We start from the raw sequence: 12,532 nt of genomic DNA, 5'->3' as shown, positions 1-12,532 counted from the left end.
CACAGGACAGCACAACACTCACCGCTTCATCCATTGTTTGTTTACGTTCGTTTCCGGAAGTCACTCGCTAGTTTCGCCTTCTCAATGACATCACGCGCGTCGTTAAAGACCGCACGCGATGACTGGTCAGGAAGCAGCGTGGTCTGACATGTGTCTTGTCCTCACAACAAGATTTTAGCAGTCAAAATTGCGTAATCTGACACAGTGACTATCGTAACAGACAAAAAAAATCGTGTTATCTGAACCAGGCAAATGGAAGAGTACTGGATCTCGGTGTTGGGCAGTAGTGTCGCTAGTTTAACTACATTTCTCAGTAGCGTGGAGCTAGCGGCGCTGTTTTTCTGAATCAAATAGCTTTTCAGTAGCGAAGCTCTTTTTCGGTTTCACAGCGCGGATGGCAACCATAGGGCAATTTGGTTTCATTCCCGCGATGCTGAAAACACGGACTGAATCCAGGCATTTTTTCCAGACACAAATTATGCCTGCCTATCTGTTTGACCGATAGTTTTAATTATACCTTAGCGTTAAATAAATAGCTTAGCGTTAGCTCACTACATTTTTTCTAAGTAGCTTAGCCTGCTGGATATCCAGATCAAGACACAAGCGAAGAAGAAGCAAAAACAAGAGATATAAGAATTTTTATCAGCCGGATCGGGCCAAACACACACACACACACACCGTTCTCTCGTGTCCAGAGGAGACCTGAGCGGCTGATTCGGGTTTCTCCGTCTCTGGTGGAGTTTGGGTTCCTTCACTGTCGCCTCTGGCTTGCTTAGATGAGGACATTTAATATCCTTTATACTTCATTCTACATGGTGATTAAGCAGCAAGTTAAAATAATAATAATAAAAATGAATTTGTTATGTCATTCATTGTATGTGAAACACAGCCTAGACTGCTAGTTCATGAGCGACAGTATTTAAACACACAAGCGGAAACCCTATTAGAGACAGTGCAGGGAACATTGAGTCCACTGATGATCTAATATCAGCCAAGATCATTTTTACTTTTCTAAACTTTAGTAATTAAACCTAGTTTGAGTGTTTCTAAAAGTGCAGCAGTTAACTCTTGCTGTTTTATCATGGATAGTTGCACTTTGCTTTTCAGACATTTATTTGTTGACACGAAGAGTAAAAATGTTTAATCTTTTGAACATTCACAAAGGAATCAGTCAGTCGTCCAGGCCTGTAGAGACGGGGATCTTCAGTGACAGGCCTGTGTAAGAGACAGAGGAGCGCGTCCATTGAAGAAACCAATAAATCCGTTCATCAGCCGTTTGTATCGCAGGACTCCTAATGTGAGCCGATGTCGCTCGCGGCGTCTTAATGAGTGTGGATGTGAACGAGGACAAATTACAGTAAAGCATTGCTCTAACAGCCGCTCTACACTTTTACAGCAGATTTCTAATTATTGTAATGAGCGTGGGATTCAGCCTGAGGCGTGTGTGTGTGTTTCAGAGACGGACGCCACCGAGATCTGATCTAAAACGCGTACTTTCACAGCAGTTTCTCAGAACACATTTCATAAACTCATAATGTTAATGCTTATAACTTAATGCCTAATAGCCCACATTAAGCAGCAGTTCGGGCCCATCACACTCCTAAAAATAAGAGCTTTATTGGCGTCAATGTTTTCGGGAAGAACCTTTAACACCCATAGAAGCTTTTCATATACCTTTATAAAATGTTCTGAGAAATATGGTTGTTTTAAAGGGTCTTTGGGGGACCAACACCAGTTCTTCTGTGGCATCACTGTGAAAACCGGTTTTCCCTCAGCAAACTTCAAACTAGCAAATCCACTTACTCATTTCAAATTAGACAAACTTTCAAATAAGCTCAAACACAAGATATTTTTGTATTTTAATTCTTCCTTTGAGTAATATTAACTTTCTTGGAAAACATGAAGGTTCTTATTAAAATGTCTAAACCTGTAACAATGTAAATCAGCAAAACGTGAAGACAATGGGTATTTTTAGAATAAATACACATTTCTGTAGTTAAGCGAAGGTCTAAAACACTATCTGGTAGAAAGTTAAAAATCCTTATCCAGAAAACCATGGAGAAATGTAAATCCATTATTTAATAACGGCGGAACCTGAAAACCCAAAACGTCTAATTTCCCAAAACGTCATTTTTTTTTTGTTAAAGAAACCATGAGCACCCTTAAAAGTTTAGAAAAAGGTGTGCATTGTGAACAGCGAGTAAAAATGTTGAGAACCAAGATGTTGAGTACAAGATCTCTGCAGTCCCACCATGTGTTTTGGTTCACTAAACATAATATCTGAATTGTAAACATCCTGCTTTTAAAGCTTTCACAACATTGTTCGTATACCGATCCATTTTCCCATTTGTTTCGCCTAGGTATCACTCTAAGCTTCTGTAGGCGCCACCTGGTGGACAAACACGACAGGACCAGGAGAAAAGCTGCAGACCCTTTATTGAGCTTCAGTATTTGGTGAGTAGATCTCTGCTCGGCCTGTAGCCCCGGCGTCCTCCTCTCCAGAAGCACAGGTAATAACTGATGACCAAAACACCTGTGACGGTCACCAGCGCCAGCGTGACCCCAAACACCAGCAGCCAGACACGAGACGCGCTCATACCTGTGCAGCATCAGCATCATCATCATCATCATCATCATCATCAGCATCATCAAGAAGGTCTGAATAGAGCTCCAAACTGGAATCGCAAACTTGTGAATCATGATATGCGAGTAAATGTGCAGCCCTAACATGGACGTCGCTGAGTACTGACCGCGTGCAGAGCTCTCCCGTGAGTCCGGTGACCCGCTGCTCTCCGGCTCATTCTCCACGATCACGAGCGGCCCCAGGACTTTATGTGCCGACACGCCTGTGGAGAAAGTGAGGTTGTTAATGCTGAGGTCCGGGTCCAGTAGAGAGGCTGGTGCTGACAGGGCCGCGTACCGTCGATCATGAGGCCAGACCTCGGGCAGGTGGAGTCGCAGCAGGCACAGGCGTAGCTCTGGGACGGCTCATCCAGGAGCGTCCATCTAAAACACAACGCCATCTATACATCATAAAAGTGCATCTATCCATCATAAAAGTGCATCTATCCATCATAAAAGTGCATCTATCCATCATAAAAGTGCATCTGTCCATCATAAAAGTGCATCTGTCCATCATAAAAGTGCATCTGTCCATCATAAAAGTGCATCTGTCCATCATAAAAGTGCATCTATCCATCATAAAAGCGCATCTGTTCATCATAAAAGTGCATCTATCCATCATAAAAGTGCATCTGTCCATCATAAAAGTGCATCTATCCATCATAAAAGCGCATCTGTCCATCATAAAAGCGCATCTGTCCATCATAAAAGTGCATCTGTCCATCATAAAAGTGCATCTGTCCATCATAAAAGTGCATCTATCCATCATAAAAGTGCATCTATCCATCATAAAAGTGCATCTATCCATCATAAAAGTGCATCTGTCCATCATAAAAGTGCATCTATCCATCATAAAAGTGCATCTGTCCATCATAAAAGTGCATCTGTCCATCATAAAAGTGCATCTGTCCATCATAAAAGTGCATCTGTCCATCATAAAAGTGCATCTGTCCATCATAAAAGTGCATCTGTCCATCATAAAAGTGCATCTGTCCATCATAAAAGTGCATCTGTCCATCATAAAAGTGCATCTGTCCATCATAAAAGTGCATCTATCCATCATAAAAGTGCATCTGTCCATCATAAAAGTGCATCTGTCCATCATAAAAGTGCATCTATCTGTCATAAAAGTGCATCTGTCCATCATAAAAGTGCATCTGTCCATCATAAAAGTGCATCTATCCATCATAAAAGTGCATCTGTCCATCATAAAAGTAAGTGTGTGCCACTTTTATGAACTTCAAAACAGAAACGGCCATTCACTGCCATTATTAAGCTTGGAAGAACTACAATTTTTCTATAACTCTGTGTTCGTCTGAAAGAAGAGTGTCATATACACCTAGGATGAGTTGAGGGCGAGTAAATCATGGGCTAGTTTTTATTTTTAGGTGAGCTATCGCTTTGAGTGTGTGTGAAGGACCTGCGCTTCTGCGGCACGTAGTGACAGGCCTTCCGGTCCACATTCGAGCTCCGGACGACACCAGCTTCCAGATCACAGTGCAGGAAAATCTGCCCACAGAAACAGAGACTGAGATGGACATCCAGCAAGACGAGCTCAGGCCGCAGCCGCCGCTCACCTCCTCTCCTACAGCGAAGCGGACGGCTCCGAGAGACAGGAGCACCTCGTCCGAGCGCCGGCGCGGCAGAAAGCTGGAGTTCCCCGATTTACTCTCCATCAGACACCTGAGACGGAGTCACACATCGGGTTACATCCACAGCCGTCTAATGGACTTTTCTGCTATTTCTATTTCTAAGTCCATGAAAACAAAATAGAAATTTTGTGGAATATTGCAGTGTTTATCCTAAATGATTTATGGATGCACATCATCAGTTTTAATAATCTCGGTGCAGAATTACTCTTGCAGCATCTCTCCAGAAAACAAGTGTGTGTTTAAAAGATGTCTAATAGCAGTCCAAACACGGCCTGAGGTCTAGGCTAGTCAAACAAGGCAAAGATTGGGCTTTTAACAGACGTTTAGATCAGCCCAAGACGACACCAGTCGTCAGATACAGAAATGAAATGAGTGAATGAAACCAAACTCTTCGTAATCACGGTTGACTTCACGGACATGATGGAATATCAAACATCTCACAAGTTATTTTGGCATGCAGTGTGTTACTCATAGACTAGATCGGCTCTGTGAGATGACTGCTTTCTGGGTCTCTGATGACGAGGGCGGGGCAACCTGTCAATCACACGAGATCAGCCAATAGCAAACCAGCGTCCAGTGGCCTCTTACCCAGCGTTGGCGATGATGGGATACACCTTTGTGGCGCGGCGCATGTCGGCGTCTGTGGCGAACTCACAGCTCTTCATGTAGATCCTCAGCGATGTGCGGCTCCCCGGCTCCAGCGTGGCTCTGATGGGGATACTGGAACCCAGTCTGAACCTCAGAGACGGGGCAGGACCACTGAAATCATCTGCAGAATCACCAGTCTGATCAGAGTCGTGCAGAAACACCATCATCATACTCAGATCATCATCATGTCAGTCTCGTGCGTGTCCGTACCCATCGGACAGCTGATCTTCAATATAAAGCGCTATATTCAGCTTACATGTGTGGTTGTTAATGTAAGAACCACATGAAAACGCATTTGTTGCCCTTTTTACTTTTTATACAGTGACATTTGAGTGAAACCTATGCAAGCCCATTTCTGCCACACAAGCTAATATTTACGTTTTTATCAGGATTAACCAATGCATGATTTAGGCCAGTTATGCCTATTACTTTTATCTATTTTTTTAATCAACTTAATCTCAATTGTGACTATTTTCATGATTTCAAGACTTTTTAAATCTCAATTATGAACGTCACTTTAGACTTGCCATATTATCAACTGAGTCTGTCAACGATTTCAATTTTATTATGACTATCAATTTCAAATTTTTTATATAATAACTTAGTCATGCAAGTGAACGGCCAGAAAACAAAGTTTCCGTGTTCGGTTAGAGCGGTGTCGTGCTAGCGGCCCCTAAGCTAATAACTAATGATCTTTACAACAGAAGTTATTGGGTTTGATTGATTATCAAACTAACTTTATCTGGACAATAACTTTATTCCAGATCTGCTGTAAAGCCTAAACACTCTCTGTGACTGTAATCTCCTGTTATCACTGTAAGCTGCTTTAAAACAGCCTATATTGTTAAAGCTCTGTGTAAATTAAGGTTCACTTGGTATGATTTACCCAAGTAAAGTTTTGCTTTGTGGTGTAAATGGGTTTCCAGATCAACAAGATAATCAAAACAAAAGCAGAACAGAGTCAACTTAATCCATGAGGCTTTTCAGAAGAGGATAAGTCATTATTTGAATGAAAGTCTAAACAAACTGAGCCGGGAATGTGTGCTGAAGATAATGAGGGAGTTTGACTGACGGTTCATGATCTCCATGTTGAAGGTCTCCTCTTTTCGGTTCTCGTCCGGTTCCTCGGCTCTGAACTCGCTCTCCTCGCCTATAGGCCTGAGCCAAACAAGCCAAAGACTTACACCACACCTCACATTCACCCCACACTCACCACTGGCTCCGGATACCTACGAGTCATAGACGCACTTCACCAACTGGGTAACTATGGGGAGTTCGGGGCGCCGCGCGTAGATCAGCATGTTGGAGTACGTGACTCGGCCCTCCATCACCTTCAACACAGCGGAAGAGAGTCAGGCGGGAGACTGATCTGGGTTTGCTCTGGATCAGCGCCGTACCTGCTGGATGAAGCCACAGTCACGGACCAGCACACGGAAGAGCAGCGTGTCCTCGGACATCAGGGAGCTCGGCGGACAGGTTCCCAGAAGAGCTTTGGACTGATCCAGCGTCTGGGAGAATCCCAGTCCGGGCCTCCAGTGCACCGTGACCCAACCATCACTGCCACAGTCTACAGACAAATCTGAAACACACCACTCCAGTTAACAGATACACCATCATTCCCATCAACATGAAGGAGGAATGAGTTGAGAACGCACCCCTCTGTGCCACTGCAGAGCCCACACACACCAACAACAACAACAACAATCCCGAAATCATCTTCAGCCAAACAGAAACACCAGCACCTCTCGTCCTTTAGTGGAGCTGATGCTAATCGAGTCAACCGCTGACAGCTGAGCGCTAACTAATCGAGTCAACCGCTGACAGCTGAGCGCTAACTAATCGAGTCAACCGCAGTCAGCTGAGTGCTAACTAATCGAGTCACTCACCTATAGATTCATATTAAGTCTGTCTGTCTTGAGATATGAAAACACTTCAATAGAACAATGTGATGTTTTACTACGAGGTTCACTTAAACACAGTAAACTTCCTCAGACCCTTAAACACCAACATCCGGGTGAAAAACTCAAACCCGCAGAACACGGAGTCTTGTGAAGAAGTGGGAAGGAATCGGACTGAGAAATAAACAGACTTGTACTTGAAAATATGTTTATTTTGTAATGCCATATTTTGTGTTCCTGCAGAACCGTCAGAACTGAACTTGCATAGGCTTGATGAGAAACGGCACCTCATGACAGATCATCAGATATTACACAGTAAAATACATGTATTTTATATTACAGAACTCAGAAACTCTGCTTCACTAGTTTATCATTTGCACAGTTTTGAAACATACAGTACTAGATTCTTCCACCGTTCACCACTAACATAATGACTTTAAAAAGCTGTAATTCAATCCATGCAATAAAACAAAAACAAAATTACTGGAAAGTAAGACACATGCAAATTAAGGTCTTTGAGAGTTTGGATTTGAAGGTCACAGTTTATAGTTAACATGATACACTTTTCTACTGTTGATCAAAGACCAGCACCAGTCTTGGGGGTCGGGGGTCGGGGGTCAGGGGTCAGTGCTGTGACGAGGCTCATTCAGGTTTTTCTCCTTCACTGTAGAGTTTCCGCAGGCTGGAGTCCAACAGGAAATCAACAGACCTGATGACCAACAGACTGACATCAAAACACTTAAGGAAGAAACACACACACTCCGATTCACTCACTTACCCACCGACTCACTCACCCACCGACTCACTCACCCACCGACTCACTCACTCACCCACCAACCCACCGACTCACTCACCCACCGACTCACCCACCGACTCACTCACTCACCCACCGACTCACTCACCCACCAACTCACTCACCCACCGACTCACTCACCCACCGACTCACTCACCCACCAACTCACCAACCCACCGACTCACTCACCCACCGACTCACTCACTCACCCACCGACTCACTCACCCACCGACTCACTCACCCACCGACTCACTCACGACTCACTCACCCACCAACTCACTCCCCCACCGACTCACTCACTCACCGACTCACTCACCCACCGACTCACTCACTCACCCACCGACTCACTCAGCCACTCACCGACTCACTCACCCACCGACTCACTCACCGACTCACTCACTCACCCACCGACTCACTCACCCACCGACTCACTCACTCACCCACCGACTCACTCACTCACCCACCGACTCGCTCACCCACCGACTCACTCACCCACCAACTCACTCACTCACCGACTCACTCACTCACCGACTCACTCACCGACTCGCTCGCTCACCCACCAACTCACTCACCCACCGACTCACTCACTCACCCACTGACTTACTCACTCACCCACCCACCGACTCACTCACTCACCCACTGACTCACTCACCCACCGACTCACTCCCCCACCGACTCACTCACTCACCGACTCACTCACTCACCGACTCACTCACCGACTCGCTCGCTCACCCACCAACTCACTCACCCACCAACTCACTCACCCACCGACTCACTCACTCACCCACTGACTTACTCACTCACCCACCAACTCACTCACCCACCCACCGACTCACTCACTCACCCACTGACTCACTCACCCACCGACTCACTCACTCACCCACTGACTTACTCACTCACCCACCGATTTACTGACCCACCCACCAACTCACCCACCCACTCACTCACCCACTGACTTACTCACTCACTCACCCACCGACTCACTCACTCACCCACTGACTTACTCACTCACCCACCGACTCACTGACCCACCCACCAACTCACTCACCCACCCACTCACTCAACCACTGACTTACTCACTCACTCACTCACCCACTCACTCACTCACCCACCGACTCACTCACCCACCGATTCACTCACCCACCGACTCACTCACTCACCCACCAACTCACTCACCCACCAACTCACTCACCCACCGACTCACTCACCCACCGACTCACTCACTCACCCACCGACTCACCAACCCACCGACTCACTCACCCACCGACTCACCCACCGACTCACTCACTCACCCACCGACTCACTCACCCACCGACTCACTCACGACTCACTCACCCACCAACTCACTCCCCCACCGACTCACTCACTCACCGACTCACTCACCCACCGACTCACTCACTCACCCACCGACTCACTCACCCACGACTCACTCACTCACCCACCGACTCACTCACCGACTCACTCACTCACCCACCGACTCACTCACCGACTCACTCACTCACCGACTCACTCACCCACCGACTCACTCACCCACCAACTCACTCACCCACCGACTCACTCACCCACCGACTCACTCACTCACCCACCGACTCGCTCACCCACCGACTCACTCACCCACCAACTCACTCCCCCACCAACTCACTCACTCACCGACTCACTCACTCACCGACTCACTCACTCACCGACTCACTCACCGACTCGCTCGCTCACCCACCAACTCACTCACCCACCGACTCACTCACTCACCCACTGACTTACTCACTCACCCACCAACTCACCCACCCACCGACTCACTCACTCACCCACTGACTCACTCACCCACCGACTCACTCCCCCACCGACTCACTCACTCACCGACTCACTCACTCACCGACTCACTCACCGACTCGCTCGCTCACCCACCAACTCACTCACCCACCAACTCACTCACCCACCGACTCACTCACTCACCCACTGACTTACTCACTCACCCACCAACTCACTCACCCACCCACCGACTCACTCACTCACCCACTGACTCACTCACCCACCGACTCACTCACTCACCCACTGACTTACTCACTCACCCACCGATTTACTGACCCACCCACCAACTCACCCACCCACTCACTCACCCACTGACTTACTCACTCACTCACCCACCGACTCACTCACTCACCCACTGACTTACTCACTCACCCACCGACTCACTGACCCACCCACCAACTCACTCACCCACCCACTCACTCACCCACTGACTTACTCACTCACTCACTCACCCACTCACTCCCCCACCGACTTACTCACCCATCCACTCAATCAATCGCCCGCTCACCCACCCACTCGCTCGCCCGCAAACCCACCCACTCACTCGCCCGCCCACCCACCCACTCACTCGCCCGCAAACCCACCCACTCACTCGCCCAACCACCCATCCATTCACTCACTCGCCCACCCAATCACTCAACGACTCACCCACTCACACACACACACACCTGTCGATGGGCTTGATGATGAAGGGGATGGTGGAGAGGCCGATGGCAGTGGTGGTCCACTTGCGCACAGGAAGTGGCCAGCGTGTGGTTTTCGCCAGCAGGAAGAGAGACGCGGCACACACACGGTTGATGGTGAACCCCGGGATCGCCACTGAAGCCAGAGCCTGCCATATGAAGGTGTCGACCACAGCCACGCCCACACGAGCCGCCTTCCCAGCATCCTCGGCATGAGCCTGCACACACGCCCAGGCACACGTGTTTTACAGCACTTTCCCAAACACACACTTGTTCAAGGCAAAATCATGGCGGTAATGTTCAGAATATTAGAGAATGTCAGCGGGACATTTGCATTCTTCCCCATCACATATTTTAAAAATCATCCTAAATTAGGTATCAATCAAAAGCTGTGAAAACTTAAAATTTTACACTATTGCGTTGCTATGGAAATGGTACTTTAAAAACCTTTCTGCAGGCTCCTCCCCCTAGTGGGCGGGGTCATATGACAAAACTTTCTGCACCTTTAAATTATCAAATTTTAATAATTAGATCTTGACAAAACAGAAATTTTGGAAAAAGCTCTGAGATGGAAAGCTCCATTTTTAGCGCTGTTGTGTGATTGAAGTGATATGAAATGTATAAATAAGTGATCACTGAATAAAGATCAGTGTGTGTCACCCGGTGGCTGTTTTTGGTTCAACGCCTAAAAAAAAAAAAGAGTCTCACATGAACCAACATTTTAGTGATTTGAACTCCAGGAACTCTGCCGTGAGTATACCAGGGCTTTACACTCACCGCCGCTGCCTTCTTGCCTTTATCCAGCGCGTCGGCGGACACGTATGCAGTGGCCACGGCATAACTGGCCCAGACGGCGCTGACGGGCACCAGTGCGCGGAACGCCTCGCCAACCTCGTTAGCATAGCCTGCAGACAAACCACACACTGTAAAAACACTGGGCGTAGTGTGCGTGACGTCACCCGTAGTGTTTTTGAAGAGTGTTTCTGAAGCCCAAAGTAGGCGGAGCCGGCCATCTCCATCTTGGCCACACGTCAATCCCGGATAAACAAAATTGGGCAAAGACGCGGATTAGCTGAGGTGGAGTGATGCTAAAGCTAGCAGACAAATGTCTAGTAGTGACATCAGCGGCAATACACCTGTCACTCAAGTGGCGACGCCCTTAATTTTGCAGAAGGCTTAATGCTTTAAGGCCTAATATAATTTAAACGGATAAGTTATAAAAACATTCCCCCCCTCACAGTCGCCATGAAGGGCAACATTAGCGCTATAGACCGAAACTACTTTTAGACCAGACTGTAAACATGTTTATTTCTGCTGTAAAGTTGGGCATTTTAACATGCGGGTCTATGGGAGTGAGTGTCTTCTGCAGCGCCTCTAGTGGCCAGAGGAGGAACTGCAGGTTAAGGCACTCCATCAACAGACACACACACACCAACACACGCGCGCACACACACACACACACACACACTGTGAAGAAACTTCAACATTTACAGCTTCATCATAATGCTTCTTGAGGACAGAATTTCTTTTCAAATGGTCAATTTTTTCTAAGTGTGAAAATATTGAATCATGTGCAGCTTAAAAGCATAAAATGCAATTAGCTGTACAAATACACAGGTCATTTTATCACAGAAAAGTTTAAAATGACCACCATACAATGTTATTACACACATAAATAATTTGAGATGTGATGGAAATGACGCTTATAATAATACCAACAACATTCATTATATTCATAATAATATATATATTTTCAATAAAGGATTTAGTGTTAACAGGACCAAAAGTAACAGGAATATGACTTTGGTAAATCATAATTATTTCATAAGTAAGTCATGTTATGTGGCAGAAATGGGCTTCCATTGAGTTCAAAAACATTAATAAATCAAACTATTATTATGATAATCAATAAGATGTATAAATGCAGGATCAGTGTGTTCAGATCGTGTGAATTACTCAAACACACACAGACTAGCCTAACCTGACTAACCCGCACACCGGAACTGGCTCTGGAGGTCAGACTAACTTTCACTCACCGAGAAATCTGACCCACGTGTCTCGGTAAATATCCACTTGTTTCTCGGGCGAGTGCTCCATACTGACCCGTGTGTGTGTGTGTGTGTGTGTGTGTGTGTGTGTGTGTGTGTGTGATATCTGAGGCACGACTCGGTCAGATCAGAGATGTTGAGATCTGATGTTCTTCACACACACTCAGGCGCGCCATACTCGACCTCAGGTTCTCAGGCACCGTCTGCAAACCACACACACTTTACATTATTCATTCATGTTTCTTTTGTGAGTTGCAGTCAAAGTCAGAGTTCATTTACTATTTACATAAATCACATGAGAGTTTAATTCTGGAAATAATTACGAATCACTTGATGATAATCTGTCCGTTTCACTGACTGGACAGAGTCTTGTATGTTAAAG

General features: G+C 46.5%; 2 protein-coding genes across 2 annotated transcripts; both read right to left on the bottom strand.

Moving 5' to 3' along the window:
* Positions 1 to 2,419: 2,419 nt before the first annotated feature.
* Positions 2,420 to 6,727, bottom strand: LOC120472333 (zona pellucida sperm-binding protein 3). Its single transcript, XM_039662487.2, has 10 exons — positions 6,578 to 6,727; positions 6,320 to 6,501; positions 6,156 to 6,253; positions 5,995 to 6,080; positions 4,863 to 5,043; positions 4,200 to 4,305; positions 4,043 to 4,131; positions 2,921 to 3,006; positions 2,751 to 2,846; positions 2,420 to 2,599 (listed from the first exon to the last, which is right to left on the bottom strand). The coding sequence occupies exons 1-10, from the start codon at positions 6,636 to 6,638 to the stop codon at positions 2,445 to 2,447; spliced, it is 1,140 nt and encodes a 379-aa protein (XP_039518421.2). The 5' UTR covers positions 6,639 to 6,727; the 3' UTR covers positions 2,420 to 2,444.
* A 284-nt stretch (positions 6,728 to 7,011) lies between these two features.
* mtfp1 (mitochondrial fission process 1) lies at positions 7,012 to 12,338 on the bottom strand. The gene is made up of 4 exons (XM_039662002.2): positions 12,139 to 12,338; positions 10,880 to 11,007; positions 10,088 to 10,320; positions 7,012 to 7,529 (listed from the first exon to the last, which is right to left on the bottom strand). Exons 1-4 carry the CDS (start codon positions 12,197 to 12,199, stop codon positions 7,463 to 7,465), a joined length of 489 nt encoding a protein of 162 aa, XP_039517936.2. The 5' UTR covers positions 12,200 to 12,338; the 3' UTR covers positions 7,012 to 7,462.
* Positions 12,339 to 12,532: the final 194 nt, after the last annotated feature.

The sequence above is a fragment of the Pimephales promelas genome, chromosome 4 (genome assembly GCF_988280905.1).
Source record: "Pimephales promelas chromosome 4, fPimPro1.hap1.1, whole genome shotgun sequence".
NCBI classification, from domain to species: Eukaryota; Metazoa; Chordata; class Actinopteri; order Cypriniformes; family Leuciscidae; genus Pimephales; species Pimephales promelas.
This window is presented reverse-complemented; position numbering and strand designations above follow the sequence as displayed.